This window comes from Neomonachus schauinslandi, chromosome 7 (assembly GCF_002201575.2).
Source record: "Neomonachus schauinslandi chromosome 7, ASM220157v2, whole genome shotgun sequence".
NCBI lineage: Eukaryota > Metazoa > Chordata > Mammalia > Carnivora > Phocidae > Neomonachus > Neomonachus schauinslandi.
Window position 1 is genome coordinate 91,689,532 of NC_058409.1, and position 16,631 is coordinate 91,706,162.

Here is a 16,631-nt window from a genome sequence, read left to right on the forward strand (position 1 = left end):
TGGAATATTATTCAGCCTTCAAAAGGAAGGAAATTCTGACACATACATGGATAAGCCTGGGGAAAATTGCTAAGTGAAAGAAGCCAGACACAAAAGGACAACTACTGTATGATTCCATGACACGCAGCACCTAGAACAGGTCGATTTGTACAGATAGAAAGGAGAGTGGTGGTTGCCAGGGGCCGGGGGAGACGAGAATGGGGAGTTGGTGTTTACTGAGGACACAGTTTCAGTTTGCGATGCTGAGAAGTTCTGGAGATGGACAGAGTGGGTGATTGCACAGGAGTGCGAGTGTGCTTCCCGGCACTGAACTGTACACCTCAAAATGGTAAAAATGGTAAATGTCATGTTATGTACATTTACTACAATAAAAAATATGGGAAAGGATGCTACGTAGAGGGGATGTTACTTATCAAGGGCTGCCAATAACACGATGCCACAGACTGGGTGACTTCACAGAAATTTATTTTTTTGTGGTTCTGGAGGCTGGAAGTCCAAGATCAAAGTGCTGGCACGGTTGAGACCTCTCTGGTGAGACCTCACTCCTCTGCGGGCAGATGACCCCTGTGACCTCACGTGGTCTTTTCTCTATGTGTGCCTTTCTTCTTACAAGGACACTAGTCCTATCTGATCACGGCCCCCCCCCCCCCCCCGTGAGCTCATTTAACCTTAATTACCTCTTCTAAGGTGCTATCTCCAAATACAGTCACACTGGGAGTGAGGGCTCCAACAAATGAACTGGGGAGGTGGCACAGTTCATTCCATGCCGGGGAGGGGGCGGGGTGTGACAGCGCTGAGGTTTCGACCAAGAGGGTGTTCCCTTAGTACTGTATGGAACCTTGGGTCCCCGTTTGGCTCTGTGACCTTGGGAAGTTATTCAACCTCTCCCATCCTCAGGTGGGAAAAGTGAGAGTCCGGAACACACAGGGCTAAGGCTGGACTGAATGTAGGGATCCCCAGAAAGCCCCAGCCAATAAAGAGCACTCAAGGGACTGTGGCAATTATTCTTCTTTGCACGGTGCCTGTTGAGCCTGGCATGACAGGCTGCTGTTTCTGGGCTTGGGAGGCACGGGCATGATTAACCAGCACAAGGATGCCAGAGCCTTCTGTGGCCAGTGGGCCTCCTGTTGTCCCAGGCTCTGAATGACAGCCGGTTCCCAGCTGATGCTCGCAGAGAGTGTGCGGCAAGCCTGGGCTTGGCTCTGCCTGCCAAGTGTAGATGGTTTGAAAAATGCCACCCAAACTGGCCCAGGGTTAATCAAAAGATTACAGAAAGAAAATTAGGGCAGGCTACCCCCGGCCTCCCAGACACAAGCATCAAAATCACATCTCCCTCCCTGACGCCCCACCCGCCCAGTTCTCTGCCTCTGCTCCCAACCCACCTCCTTCCAGCAAGAAGTGGAAACTGGTCAGGCTGACATTGTAGAGGGAAGGCTTGCACGGTGCTCTTTCTTTCTTGTCCTTGCAGGCTGGGCTGTCCAGCCAGTTCTCCCCTATTTTCTGTTGTTCGGCTGGAAAAGATAGCGTGCGGTGGTGGTTTGCGGTGTGGACGGGGGACTTGGGTCTCAGGGGGATTCTCCAGAATTGTGCTGGTTGAGTCAGAACAGAGGCCTTGACACCTTGATTTCTGAAAGAGCACGCTTGGCCTCTTGGCCAAACTGGGGAGGCATCAGCTTTGTCCTCATTGCTTTCCTCTCTCGGATCTGAGTTTTAGAAATGGAGGGTGTGAAATGAGGGAGCCAAAGCCGGAACATGGAGACCGACAGCCTGACTTCCACGTCTGGCTCTGTCCCATGTTGGCTGTGTGGCTCAGAGCCAGGCCCTTCCCTCTCCGAAGCTCCAAATTTCTCATCTGTAAGTGGGGCGACTAGAGCGCCCCACCTTCTCGTGCTTTTGCGCATGCGCCGAGCTTAGAGCGGTGCCGGGCCCAGAGCAGGTGCCGTGAGGAGTGCTGCAATTTTGGGTATTGAGTCTTAAAACTCTAAAACTGGACGGGACCTTCAAAATCAGCAACTCCCTCATTTTAGACATGAAGAAACTGAGGCCCAGAGAAAGAAGCCACCCCCTCAGTGAGCAAATGTGAAGATTTGGATTTGAACTCAGGTTTGGCTTCAAAGCTGTTACTTGTAGGTCTAAGAACACAGACTGGTCATGTGGTGGCTTCAGCCAGAGCGGACCCGGGCTGGCTTTGTGTTCATGGCCTTCCTGCCCTCATCCCAACAGGAGGCAGGCTTTCTTTTGCCTCCAGACTGGGGATCTGTGAGGAATATAGGGAGGGTGGTCAATGGAGGGGGTAAACACCTTCCCTCACATCTTTTCCTGGGGTCCTGGCCTCCTTTCCTTCCTGTTGGCCCCGGGGAGCCTCTGCTATCTCATCTCCTGCTTCCTCTCCTCTCTCCAACCCTCTGCCATTCTGTAGGGTTCTCAGAGCCTGGGTCCTCCCTCCTGCCCTCCTGGACAGGATGGACACTGAGGGGACACTGATCAGCCATGGCGGACAGCCCATGCGGGCCTGCCATTGAGGGGCCAATCTCGCAGAACACGGGAAAACTGGAATGGAAGAGTGGCCAAGTGGCCCCAAAGAAGAACAGGCTTGACAGGTGGCAGGAGGCTGCTATGGGACTGTGGGGACCCCAGAGAGCACCTGGCCAGTGAAATGGGTGAGGGAGTGATGTGTGTGGTATAGGGAGGCAAGGATGAGAGACAGGTAAGCTGGGATGAGAGCCAGTGGGCCTGGGGAGAGCCCAGGCGAGCTTGGTCCCCGCACTGGCTGGTGCTGGCTGTGACTGCAGAGGCAACAGTGGACCAGAACCCCCAGTGACTGAACTTTCTGCCTGTGACAAGGCACAAGCCCTCAGAGGTTTCTGGATGCAACCAGGGAGTAGGGCTGTCCTAACATGACCCAGTGCTGGCCTGAGCTGCCAGGACAGTGAGCTAGCTGGGACCCGGGGTGGCGGGCAAGTGCACACAAGCTGATCTGCTCACGGGACTGGTGGTTCCTCCTTTTGGCAGAGGGCTCTGTCACATCTCATAGGCCCCAAGGTTCCCAGGGTCAAGGTTATTGTTTTCCCAGAGAATTCTAGTGACTAGTCAGTCTCTCAATTCTAGAATGCCTGGTGCCTAAAACTTTGTGTATTTCCCCACTGACATGACCTCTCCCTCCTCACACTTGCCCTATAAGAAGGGAGAGTGGTGGGGAGGGTCCCTCATGGACTTGGAGCCCATTCAATGTCTGGCAGGTGCCCTGGCCCCAGTGTACCTGTCTGGGAGGTGACAGTGATTTTGGAAGAGCATGTATGTGGCTGTCTTTCTGATCTTGGCCTGCAGAGTGTTCTATTCCCCATAAACCTTATTCCTTAACCCAGGCCATGCCACATTAAGGAATTTGTCAGAACCCTTTGGAAGACAGAAAGAGCCCCAGCCGGTATAACAGTTCTTGACAAACCCACCTACACAATTAGTGGGAAGCTGGGGCACTCTTTGCTAATGACAAGGTGGGGAGCAATCCCCTCAGGGGTGTGTTCTCTAGCCCCATGGAGTAGAGAGGCAAGTGCCTAGTCCTGGCCCCCTTAGGACTTGGGTTCTAATCCCCACTCTGCCACTTACTGCCAGTTGGGCCACCTGGTCAGTTTCCTTATCTGGTAAAATGGTGATTGCCACCCCTACTCCCAAGGTCAGGACTGGGACAAGATGGGAGAGGTGCCTAGGGCACGGCGCAAGGAGGGACCCACCGCTAGCCCGACTAGCCGCAGCCTGCCACTCGCGTCATCCTCACTGAGTTACAGAACAACCTTTGCACTACGTGTTGTTATTACCTCCAATTAAAAGGGATGAGCCTTGGCTTAGGGAGGTTGTGTACCTCCCCCAAGCTCACACAGCTGTTAGATAACGGAGCTGGGACTCAAGCTGGGCCTGCCTGAAGGCAGAGCCAAGTTCAAGGTCAGTTCCCCCAGAAGAGGAGGCAAGAGGAACAGTGTGTCTGTGATGGGTCCGAAGCACAGAGAGAAAGCCGGGGTGGGGGAGGGGAGTCGGGGCTCCAGGGCATTGTCCTTGAGATAAATCTTACAAGGTCAGCCCTTCTACCCCCTCCCCACCCTACAGCCATGCGGGTGGCCTTGACAGCTAGAAGCTCTCCCGGATTGAATTCTTCCCTCCTGCTGGCTTTGGCTTCGCCATCTGTGTCTGGGGTGACAGATGGGTTCCCAAAGTGCAGAAGGAGATGGGTTTAAACCTACGCAACCACAGTGGAGCCTGCACGACTTGGGTTCCCACCCGCGGCCCCAGGGTCTGTGAAGTGGCTAGGGAGCTGGCTGTGTAGGAAGAGAACCGGGCAGGTTCCCCAGACCCTGGGGTTAACCGGGGGTCTCAGCCAGGAGCTGGGCTGCTGCTTAAAGAGCCGGGGAGGACCTGGCTCTGGGAGTCATGCTATTAACTCCTAATAAGGGAATCAGGTGTGGGAAAGGGCTCAAAGGTCAAACTTAGCACTAGGTGGGACCTTAGGAAAGCAAGTTCTGGAGAGGGGAATAGAATATTCTAGAGAGGCCACTCTCAGAGTGTGGGTCAGCTCTGAAGAAACCAGCAGTTAGTGAGATGGAGTGCCTGCCCTGAGGCACTCATGGTCCTGGGGATCAGCTAATAATTGCAGTCGTATCAAAAACATTTCCCGAGTACTTAATATGCAGGGAGCTCTCTTGTTTAATCCTATAAGGAGGGCATTGTGATTCCATTTTCTAGATTAGGTAACTGAGGCCGGAGAGGTGAGGGACCCTGCAGAAGACTTCCTGGCCAGCGTGCAGTGGACCTGAGAATGTCCCAGGCTGGCAACCCACCGTCCTTTCCACTGCATAAGTGGTTTACGAACTTTGTTTTGTTTTGTTTTTTAAATCAAGAGAAACTCGTTCTTTAAATTTTGGAGAAATTCAGTACATGGAACAAATCAGGGTCAAGCTGAAGGAGCTGGAATGGTGTGCCGGATCTCCCCCCACCCAGCCTCCCTTCTTGGGGGACAAGTAAATGCCCTTCCTGAGACACCGAGAAAGTTCAGGCACAGTTCTGAACCATTTGGCTGGAGGCTCACCCTTGGCCACTTGCAGCTGGACAGAGTTCAGAGAGCATTTACTGAGCACCTCCAGGACAGGGGCTTGCATGGTGCATCCTGGAAAGCTCCCACTCTACACTACCTCTCAGGACCCCTGGTGGACGTCTGCGCCCTGAGGTGCTGCTTCGATCATTTCATGCTGTCAGCAAAGCAGCCACTCCGGGCCCGGCACTGGCCAAGCAGCTCTGGGCGCAGTGCTGAGGAAAAGCCCATGGGATCTCTGCCCTCACAGAGCTCAAGTCCGGTGGGGAAGACAGCCTTTAGCAAACATGTTTTTAAAAGGAACATGGATCACAGATTGTGATCAGAGCTATGGAGGAAAAGCTCAAGGTCAAGGAGATGTGTGAGCAGGAGGACCTGATCAGTTCATCTCTGAAAAGGGCATTGGTGAGAAAAGTCTGGGCCACCCGCAGCTTAGACCAGTGGGAGAGGGGATTGCTAAAATCAGGGGGAGGTGGCTGTGGTCTGTCCGGGAATGGAAGGACAGGGAGGGGTGGTCTTGGGCTCTCCCCATTCTCCGGGTGTTCCCTGGGCAGGTAAGAAATAACGAGTTGCCCCCACAACCAGCAGGAGATGCCTGGTCCTGTAGAATCTTTACATTCCTCAATTCTGAAAGGGACAAAGAAAAATCTGTCTAAAGGTTGGATTATTCCAATTCGAGGACCATGTGCAATGAGTAATGAGTAAGTGAAATCACAATTAAACCCAGCAATCATTAAACTCCTGTAATGTGTCCATGTAGGATCTAATCTATAGTAACCTAGGGCTGGCCTATGCATAAAAAAGACCTTTTTTGCTCCCTGTTCCGGTCCTGGCCCTGCTCCCATGGTCATTTATTTAACAAATATTTAGCAAACACCTGGGCTGGGCAGAACACCGGTTTCCCAGCACGTGCCTGGCACAGACCCAGGGCCGTGTAAACACTTGGTGCTCTCTGCAGAGTGGAGAGACACGATCCTGCCCTCGGTGCCCACCGAGGGCCGCCTCCCTGAGCCCTGGCTATAGGAAACTGAGTACAGATGCAGGTCGGAGGAAGGCCAGGTGGCCACGGTCCCCCGTGCTGGTCCCTTTCTGTGTCCCATGGATCCTAAGTCTCTGGGATTCTGAGGGGAGAGAGGTGCCATCCTGACCTGTGGTCTGGTTTCTCTGCAGAGGTTATGACTCCAGGGCTGCTCCCTCTGCTAGTGCCAACCTGCCCCCTCCTGCCCAGTCCGCCCCCCTTCTCATCTCAGCTGATGCCACTTTTGGAGGAGCCTCTGGATCTGCCCCAGGCTTCTCTTTGGCCCCCCTGCCTCCTTCCATCTCTGTGCTCAGCGTGCTGTCCAGGTGGTGTCTGGTGTTCAGCCTGTGCCCCACCAGAGTGCACGTCTTGATGAAGGACTTGTGTCATATTCTCCACGCGTCTAGTGTCCAGCAGTTAGCGTGGCACAGGGTAGGTGCTCAGTAAATAAATCTTAAGCAAATGATTGTAGGCAAATATGCAAAAGACAGTATCTTCCTGCTCATTTATTCAAATAGCCATCTATCCTCTCTCTCTCTCTCTCTCTCTCTCACACACACACACACACACACACACCTCTGCACATTCTCTCTCTCCCTGACCGACTCATTTCTCACACTTAACTCTATTGCTCTGGTCTCTCCCCTCTGGAGCTGCCTGGAGTGCACAGACCCACCTGCAGCCAGCTACACTGAAGGCCTTTGACCCTGTTCCTGCAGATGGCATTGCCTAGGTCACCCTCTCCAGACCCACGCCCACCTCAGTCCCTGACAGCTCCCTTGCATCTGGTCACTGCAACACAGTCCGTACAGGGATCCCGTGTCTCAGCCTCCCTGGAGCCTTTCAACAAAGCTGGAAGGTAAACCGGTTGCAGGTAATGGACTCATTTTACAGATGAAGAAACTGAGGCTCAGAGAGGCTGAGGCCAGCACAGGGAGCAAAGCCAGAGTTGAGACCTCAGTTTCCCGAGTGTGGGCCAAAGCTCTTTCTGCTAAACCTCTGGGAAGCAAAGGCTGAGGCTCACCCCACGTCCCCTGAGATCCTGGAGCCCATGACATGGGAAGAAAATCCTGTTTGGAAGGACTGAATTGCGGGGAGGACTCTGCGGCACCTCTAATCCTGGCTCTCAGCTCCTCACCTCTGTCCATCCCACATGGGCCCCAGGAAATCTGCCCACAGCCTGACCCTCAGCATTGGGCTATTCGTTTCCCTGGGCATCCTGGAGGCACAGCACCCCGTTTGAGGAGTGTCGTGCAGGCAGAACAGGGGTGATGACAGGGCTGAGAAAGGAGCTGGCAGACCTCACCATCCCTCCCCTGCCCCACAGTGGCTGTTCAGTTTGCCCCAGGCCAGACCTCCTGGGCCCGGAACACCAGTGCTCCAGCCATCACAGCGGCCAACGCAGCCTTTATCTTCCCTCCTTGTCATTTAAAAAAAGCCTGGCCAAGGTTTTGTGGCCCTGCCTCCTTCCCTGAATACCCGGCCCCGCTGCTTCCAGTGCATCTCCCCCCAACACTCTTTCCTCCTGAAAGAGGGCATGAATATTTAAAGGCTTTTTTTCAGCCAGTGAAACCGCATCATGCTGCTGCTCTCTCTCCAAATTTGATCTCCAAAAAGTTTGCCAGAGTCTCTCGAATGCCTCGCCCTCCCTGGCACAGTGTCATGGGGGGTTCCAGAGATAGGAGCTGCCCCGAGGAGAAGTCAGCCTCCCTTCGCATCCTGGGGCTGACTTGCGTGTACACAGTCCTAAGTCTGGTTCCCAACCACCCTTTCTGCTGCCTGGGGAGCTGCACCTACCCACCCCCTGCCGCCCCAGTTCTTGGAGGAGTAGAGAAGACGGACATTGACACAGGCAGGATCCGCAGAGGAACAGGGGTGCAAGAGAGCAGAATGATGAACAAGGCCCCAGAAATGCAGGACCCGGCGAGAGAAAGCCCTTGGCTCATCAGCCCCCCCGGGCGGATAGGAATTCCGCGTTCACGCGTGCGTGGTGGACTCCCGCGCGGCCGCCACCTCCAGCTGGCCTCCTCAAGCGGCTCCGTTCTGCGGAATTACTCACAGCCCACCGCATCAAATCTCTCTTTTATCAACAAGACACAACACTCCCTGGATAACTTCTTGAAACTCCAGTCACGCGAAGCAGCTTCCAGTGCTCTGGGAAGGCTTGTGTCCCTGTGCCCGCCTGTGACCAATCGGCCACACACCATCAAATCCATTTCCCAAGTTCCAGGCAATTATGGTCGGCTGAGCTCCCTGGCGGGGTGCCCGCCCGCTCAGAGCCAGGACCCAGGTTGTCGGCAACCCCGACTCCCAGCCACCCATTCGCCCCGCCCTCCCCTGAGACCCCGGCACACCTGAGCAGTCGCAGACGCCACGCCAAGGCACTTGCCACCTTGGCCAGCCAGACCACATTAAGACAGAAAATGAGGGTCAAGGCCAGGCTCCCTACCTTTGCTGAGGGTCCCAGTGATGAGCTTAAAGACGGTCTGGGCACATTTCACGAACCCCAGCTTGCAGGTTTTGGAGCAGCCGCTCATGGTGGTAGAGGGAAGCTAGGCTCTGCTGTCGGCGCCCGAAAGGGAAAGCAGCTACCTCGCGTGGCCCTGGAACTTGGAGGCCGCCTGGGCTAACCCTGAGAGGCGGAGGTACCCCAGAAGCTCTGGGAACAGCACAGCTGCCTCTGCAGCAAGTCCGGCTTCTGCATCCAGAAAGCCTGCAGGGCACGAGGCGTGCTCCCTTCCTCCCTCCCTCCCTCCACCCCCTCCTGCTGTCCACTCAAGTCCTCACCACGGGAGGCCCTCAGGACACGGGGGGGCCGGCCTGGGGACGTCCTGCCAGGGCACAGGGTGCTCCGAGGGAACCAAGGAGGAGTGAGGCTGAGCGGAGCAGGGAGGGAGGAGCTGGTTTCTCCCAGGCTTTGCCGACTGTCTCTTACATGGCAGTGGTAATGTAGCAATTAATACTCGAGTCAGAAGGGAGGGACTGCTACGCAAAAACACTCCACTCAGCAGCCTCCTGCTCGCTCTCCCGCTCTTTCCTTCCTGGTGAATCTAATAGATCAATTCTCCCTGCCCTGATCGGGATGTGAGAGAAGTCCCCACAGAGCTGAAAGCGGCTGGTTGGCACTCGGGGGAAAGTTTGCAGGCAGCAGCTGAGCGGCCTGGTTTGCATCACGAAGTCGAGCTGGGTGGGAGCCCCGGGGGAGCAGGCCTGTGAGGCCCCCCCACCCCTGCACCAGCAGCAGGGGCTCCCTGCCTCCAGGACTGGGAAGGCCAATGCCTCTGACCGCCTCCAGCTCCAAGCGCTCCGACTCAGAGTTGGCCAAAAGTCTGCACTCTCATCGGGATAGAAGTGCGATTCGTGCTTTCCTCGATGAAGAAAGCATTCCTCAGAAATGCCAGAAGAGAATTCAATTTGATTACAGTACAATACTCTGAGAAGTAAACCCGCAAGGCAGTATGCAAATATGAAACCCAGGATGCAAATAGGCTTAATAAAAAATCTGGTTGTTCAGTACCACAGACTGTGCAGGTCAGAAGGGACCTCGGCGGACATCTCATCCCACCCCCTACACAGGGCATGAACCTCTCCCATGATGTCTGCACTTTACTTGGTGATTCAAAAGGTCCTCCTGGGGCCATCAGCATCACAGTGAGGCCCTGTAGCCACACGAATAGCAGAAGCAAAATCCCCCAATAGCTGAACTAAGCCAAACCCTGGGAAGTCTTTCTCTTCCTCTCCATCTCATCTTTCTCTTCCTCTCTTGTCTCCCTGTCATCTGCTTCTGTGGGATGTTTGAGAAGAATAGATTGCTTAAGAGCCAGAGAATGGGCTACCAGTTGATAAAATGCCAGATAAGTGGAATTCATGCTCCACGTCTGGTTTCTTCCCCATCTTCCATGAGTCATGTGGAAGTGAATCTTGAAACAAATCTCAGCCCTTCCGGGGGGTCACCATCAAATTTCAGCTCTAAGACCAGACTCTGGAGACAGCCCACAAACACAGAGCACCTTGACTCACCAGCGTGGTATGAGTCACAACATATACAGAGAGAGGAGTCCTGATGGAAAATATCCCATTGTGTTTGATGTCTTAGGGCTTGAACTGCCCCTTTATTCACTCTTTTTTTCTTAAAGGATAGAAGGTCCCAGTTAAAACGCACATGGTATCTGGGAATGTTAATGGCGCTTAGTCTTTGGTTCACTTATTTGCGTGAATATTTACCGAGGTCCGAGGATGTACAAAACACTGGGCCAGGCAAACTAGACACACAGGGTCAGTGCCTTCCCAACTTTACGGTGGAGTGGATTCATCGTGAACCTTTTTCACCTTTCGCCATCTTAGTGGGATGGAGACACGGGCAGGTAGATGTGAAGAAGGGGAAGGAAAGAACTTGACCATGCAACACACCTGGTGGGCAAGGAGCAGACAAAGAGCATCACCACCTGGCTCCAGGGAGGAGGAGAGAGTTGAGAGAAAGACTGAGGGAGGCGATGCTAGCCACCTGACCATTTGCCATGGAGAGTACCACCCTCTGAACTCTGCAGGACGGAACTCTCAGCTAGACCCTGCTGCCTCTCTCTTCCCTCCCACACGAGGCAGGGACACGGAAGATCACGAAGCCAGAAGAAACAATGGCTGTGACTTCGGGGGCATTAGCCAACTTCAAACCTTGCCAGGAACCTGCAGGAGGAGGGGCTCCCAGAAGGCTGTGGGCAGCATCTGTTTCGGGATGACAGGAGAGGTTCAGGGGGACTTGTGTTTTGGGCTCCAGCTCCGGAATCTGGAGTCCTGTCATTTGAAACGTAGGGGGAAAGAGACACAGCACTGTGGTCTGAGGGAGCTGGCAAATCCCAAGAACAAGTCTCCCCTCCCCGCTCCAGGCAAGACAGGTGATGGTTAAGAGCATGGCCCTTTGCCCCGGGCATTTAACCACCGGCCTGTTCACTCCGTACATACGAATGTTGAAGACAGACTATCTGGGCCTCGGCTCCAGGTGCTGAGCAGACAATGGGGAACAAAACAGAGTCTCTGGGCTTACTGGGGTCACATTCCTGTGGTGCAAGGACAGATAGACAGTGTGTCTACATACAGGACTGTGCTTTGAAGGAAAAGAGAGCTAAGTGGGTGGATAGGGACAGGAGCTCCTAAGGTTACAGAGTCACTGAGAAAAGCTTGTCTCCATTAAATGACATTAAGGGAGACCCGAACCAGCCACACAGCTCTGTGGGGGTAATAACTTTTCCAACTGAGAGAACAGCAAGTGCAAAGGCCAAAGACAGGCCTGAGATGCTAAGGTCTGCAGTCTAGCTGCTGCTGCGCAAGCAGAAGAGCCTCAGCTTTTCCTTCTGGAAAATGGGAATAATAATCTTTACCTCATCTGGGGAGGCTTTGATGAAATCAATGGGCTTAATATAGTGCCTGGCATAGTAAAGCCACTCTGTGCACAGGTCATTATCACTGTCCACTTGCTGCCACTGTCGGGTGCCACCACTCCTGCCCCTGGCCCCTAAAACCACTCCATTAAAGTAGAGCCTGTATAGGGAAACCTTTGTGATTATGGGAAATCCTGGGGCCAGGCTCCAATTTTTAATCTCCCCTCGTAGTAACTCAAACACGAAACATTTCAGATTCTCCTCCGATCTCAGCAAGGATCAAATGTTTGAACTCTCCATGTTAGAGAAACGACTCAGGCCCAGAGAGGGTCAGGAGCACCCAAAATATCACACAGCAGAACCTCCAGCAACGTGGGCAAGGTGTTTAGTGTGCCAAGAACATTCCCAGCAAAGGAAGGCCGGTGAATTCATAATAGAAGAGTACAGGAAAAAATTGTTCTCTGCTCTAGGAACACGCTATTCTGCAAATATGGCATAGAAAGGGACACACAGTAATGGAGCATTCAGGGGGCACCAGGGAAATTAGATCATCAGCAGGTTTGTAATTAGCCAGACTCCCTGTCACAGATGCGCATTAGCCAAAGGAACTTGGGAAGGCAGAGTTCTTACTCCTGATACTGTTCACAAGAACCTTCACATGGCATTTCCAGGGGGCAGGAGGAGAAGCCAATGGGGGCTCCTGATGTCGTCTATGCCCACGAGAGTATGCTGACTTCTCTGAGAGCAAGGCTAAGAGAGGGCAGACATGCTATCCTTTAGAAGGTCGAAAGGCTGTCCACATGACCATGACATTCACGGCAACATTCGCTGAGAGCCTTCTACACGCAGGCAACAACTCCAAGTACCTCCCTTCACATATGTACTCCTTACAACCCTATGACGGAAGTATTATTATGCTACCCATTCTATAGAGGAGGAAACAGGCCCAGAGAGGGAAAGTAACTTGTTGAAGGCCACACAACTGAGGCAGGATTTGAGCCTAAGGCCATTTGACATTTGACTCTAAAATTCATGGAAATTTATTTCGTATCTCACCAGGGCTCAAGATTAAAGCAGCTGGGAGTTTGAGTGAGACATATTTTGCCTTGACTTGAAAGAGACAAGCAGCTGCCTGTTATAATCATAAACCCTCATTCTTGGATGCATCATGGAGTGAGTTGAGACCAACGTCCTTGGAAGGAATTCCTTCCATGACCATGGCTGTGGGGGTGGGAGAGATGGAGACGGGCAAGGCTAGGCGCAGGGGCAGCCTCAGGCAGCCAGGGACACAGCCACACCAGCTATGCTGACAGCAAGAATTTCATATAAAGACTTGGTATATGCGTACTGGAGGACCGACAAGGGCAGAAGGGGACACTGAGGAATCGCGGAGGCGGTAACTGTAGGAAGCAGCGGCCAGCCCTAGCGCTGGGTGGGAGGTAGACAAGGAAAGGACTGGGATTCCCAGAACCTAGGAGCCTGGAGGAGGGGTTCCCTGAGGCTGAGACCCGGTCCTCTGAGGATGGGGTGCTGGCTGGCTAATGCTGGTGTCTCTGAAGGAGAGTTTTGAGGTTGGCTCTGGGAGTTCAAAACCTATGTATCAGAAACTAACCAATTGCTGCCACCAGAACCTGATGCCATTGCTAGTTGTCCTGGGGCCACAGGTGGGAGCGGGAAGCTGCCTGGAAGGACCATGGCCCCCTGCTCCCTGTCCCCCCTACTGGCAGAGCTGATCTTGGGGCTGCTGGCAAAGCAGAAATGTGGCTTGCAGAGTCCCAGCTCAGCAGCACCAAGCAGGACAGAGAAGAGAGCCCTGGAAGCTGGGGGTCGGTAGTTTAATAACCAGCCAGGCCAGGCGTCTTTCCTTCCAAAACTGTAGAATCCCACCTTGTGCCAGGTATTGAGGATACACCAGTAAATAAGACAGCATCCCTTCCCTTGCGGAAATCGCATTTTAGAGGTGGAGTGTGGTAGGTGTGCTCAGACTATAAACAAGCAGACAAATGTATAAAGTTAAGAACTTAAAAGCATGCAAATACTTGAAGCAAATAGTGACCAGTGTTTTCTAATCAGCAGAGCTCACTGAACAGTTCATGATAGAATAACCATGAAGATGAGGAGGATAGATTCCATGGGGGTCATGGTCATTATAAAAATAATCATCATGATTTGTAGGTCTGTTACCAGACACTTGTGCTGGGTGTTGTGTTTGGATTATCTGGGTCTTATAACACCTGAAGTCAGTATTACTATTATACCCATTTTACAGATGAGAAAGTGGAGACTCTGTCAGATTTGATGATTTGCCCTAAGGGAGAGGGTTGAGTCAATGGGACTGGTGACTGATTGGAGGAAGTCTGGGGAACAGGAGGGGGTCAAAAGCCACCAGCAGTTCTAGAAACAAAATCAGGAAAGGTATAAAGAGGATCTGGTCTGGGGAGGGAGATGGTTACAGATTTCACGTGTCTTGCGGAGAGCTGCATCCAGCTGGTAGGTGCAAATGAAGATGAGGAACTCAGGAGAGAGGGTGGGGAGTCTAGAATTCTCATAAATAAATGATTTTTTGTTACTGCTCAGGAAAAAATATTAAATGTTGCCTCCCAACAGGCCAAACATATTAGCATCTAAATACAGGCTTACACAGGTGGGTAGAAAGGCAATTTCCTAAGAATTAAGTCAGATTTTATTTTTCCTCTAAGTCTCAGAAAAAAAAAATCCCTTCTGCAGAAGTGGGTCCTCAGAGAGGGATTTGCCTTGCTCTAGGGGCATGGCAGCTCCATGTCCTCAGTGGGACCTGGTGTCTTCTCCCTGCTCTAACTATGGGAAAATGAGGCCTAAGAGCTGATGGAAATTCATCAGCACTGTTGGCTGGAGGGCCTCAGGATCATTTGTGTGGAGGGCAGGACAGCTCGTTTTGGGGTCCAGTGGCCTCTACACTCAACCATGTCAGGGCCCAGCTGCGAGCTGGAGGAACCACAGTTTGCAGCAGAACTGGCGGGAAGGGGGAGTGAGCAGCTGCAGCTGCTTCCAGGCAAAGATGGGAAGAGACCACGTTGGTCCTTGAAGCCACCCCTTTTCCCTCTGTGTCACCAACTGCTATCCCATTGCTGCCTGTCGACACGTCCTGCCCATCGCTGTCTTCTCTTGCCCCAACAGCACGCTACGCTTACAACTGGACTCAGTCCTGGACCGCCACGGGGACACCTTTATTTTGTGATCATGGAAAGAGCAGAACCAGTTGAAGCTGGACACCAAAGGCCACAGGTGTGGGCATGGTTGCTCCTGGCTGACCACCAGAGAGCCCTCTAAGACAAGCCAACTAACCTGTCAGGGCTGCTTCCCCGTCTGCCTCCCAGGGTCACTGAAAGCAGGACACAGCCCCCCAAAGTGTAGAGATCAGGGCTGGGGTCCCAATTCCTAGATACAATGGGTTCTAGATGCCTCTGCTCACCTGCTTTCTCACCTGTCCTATGTCCCCAGGTCCTACTCTTCGCAAATAGCCCGGATGGTGTCTCTGACATTCTGTAGCTCAACAAACCACATTGTCAGCCTCTAGAACACCTGGGCTGTAACACTGGGAATCGTTCTTGACTCTCCCCCATCCTCTTCCACTTGGCATCAGTTTCCTGTGGCAGCTGTAACAAATCACCTTGTACTGAGGGGCTTAAGGCAGCAAGGATCTCATCTCTCACCATTCTGGAGGTCAGGAGTCAGAGATCAAGGGTCGGTAGGGTTGGCTCTGGGGAGAAACTATCCATCTGTGGCAACGAGGTGGGGGGTCGGTAATAGTAAAGGGGCAATCTGTCATGGGTGCCCAGTCCCTTTTTCTGTGATTCTTCCTCCCTTCCCCCACAGGTCAGGGTCCTGTCTGGCCAGGTCCCCTGCAGAATAGGGGAGCTGACCTTAATGTTCACAGTTAGGCCAGAATGACTGGTCCCCTCTACCTTTAAGGCCCCATACCAAGAAAGAGGGAAGAACGGTCACATGACCTTTCACAAGGCCAAACCTCAGGCAGCTCAGGGTCTAAGTCAGAGCAGTCCTTCTAGAATCCATCCAGACACAGTGATGGAGGGAATTTGGAGAGGAAGCATTTACCGGTTAAATAAGAGTCCCTTTAAATATTCATCCTCTTGTTGGTAATTACGTCGGTGCCCAGAAGGGCTGGCAGGATCCTGGGTGGCTAATGGGCAGGCAGGAGACAGTGGGGCATTTTCATAGGGCGCATAGTGGGGTGCTGAGTATTCCCATACTCTGGTGTGATGCTCACTGCGGAGCTGAGATAACTTGTCTCTGTGCCCAATGCCTCAGATGGCAAAACCAACTCAACTCTTAGAGGAATTAAAGCCAGCGCCAAGCTGGTGTGTTCCGGGAAGAGCAAGAGGCAATAGGCCCCTGTCCTCAGTGATCTCTCTGCTGCAAAGTCAATACCCCTTCCTTCTGCATCACCCTCACATTCCTATGAGCAAAGGGAGGGCGGACAGACCCCTGTATCTGTGCAAGCCTCAGTTTCTTGTCTGTGCTACAGTTGTCAAAGAGCTTCCGGGTTGTGCCTTCCCAGACGGGGAGAAATGAAATAATACAGGAGAATTTCATTTCTAAATTGCAAACTGTACACAAGCATTAAATGGCACCATGTGGTGATTAAAAGCCCGGTTCCTACACCTCCTACCTGTGTGACTTTAGACAAAGGAAGCCCTTGAAGCCTCCGCCCCCCCATCGGTAAAATGAGGGTAATCACAGTACTCACATCATATGGTTATCGTATCCCGTGAAAGGTGTGTGTGGGATCTGGCATGTAATACATGCTCAAAAAATGGCAGCCATTATCATTTGCAGTCGGTGCTGGTATTGTTGTTATTATAATAACCACAGTGCCCACTACACACATGAAGAACCTGAGATCCATCACTGGCCCATCCAGGGTGTTCTGATCTCACATGGAATTATCTGGAATCTGGAATTACTGCAAGTCTTGCCTCCTTACCACTCATAGCTCTTGTCTCTGTCTCCAGCCAGGAGTCTGAGAGCAAGGTATCCTTGGGCTTCAAAGGTACCAGAGCAGGAAGACAAAGGACTAGACATAATGTGAGTTTCCTGGGCCCCCTTCTTTATGTGGCTTCAGCTTAGGTTGGAAAGGGTATGGGTCCTGCATCCCCCA

At 52.8% G+C, this 16,631-nt stretch overlaps 1 protein-coding gene across 2 annotated transcripts in view; it reads right to left on the reverse strand.

Moving 5' to 3' along the window:
- KCNIP1 (potassium voltage-gated channel interacting protein 1) overlaps positions 1 to 8,635 on the reverse strand; it is a 330,114-nt gene extending 321,479 nt beyond the window's left edge. For both annotated transcript variants that reach the window (XM_021698216.1, XM_021698208.1), the window contains exon 1: positions 8,548 to 8,635. In XM_021698216.1, coding sequence (XP_021553891.1) covers positions 8,548 to 8,635 — 88 coding nt within the window. The remainder of the gene's footprint in view (positions 1 to 8,547) is intronic.
- Between the last annotated feature and the right edge of the window lie 7,996 nt (positions 8,636 to 16,631).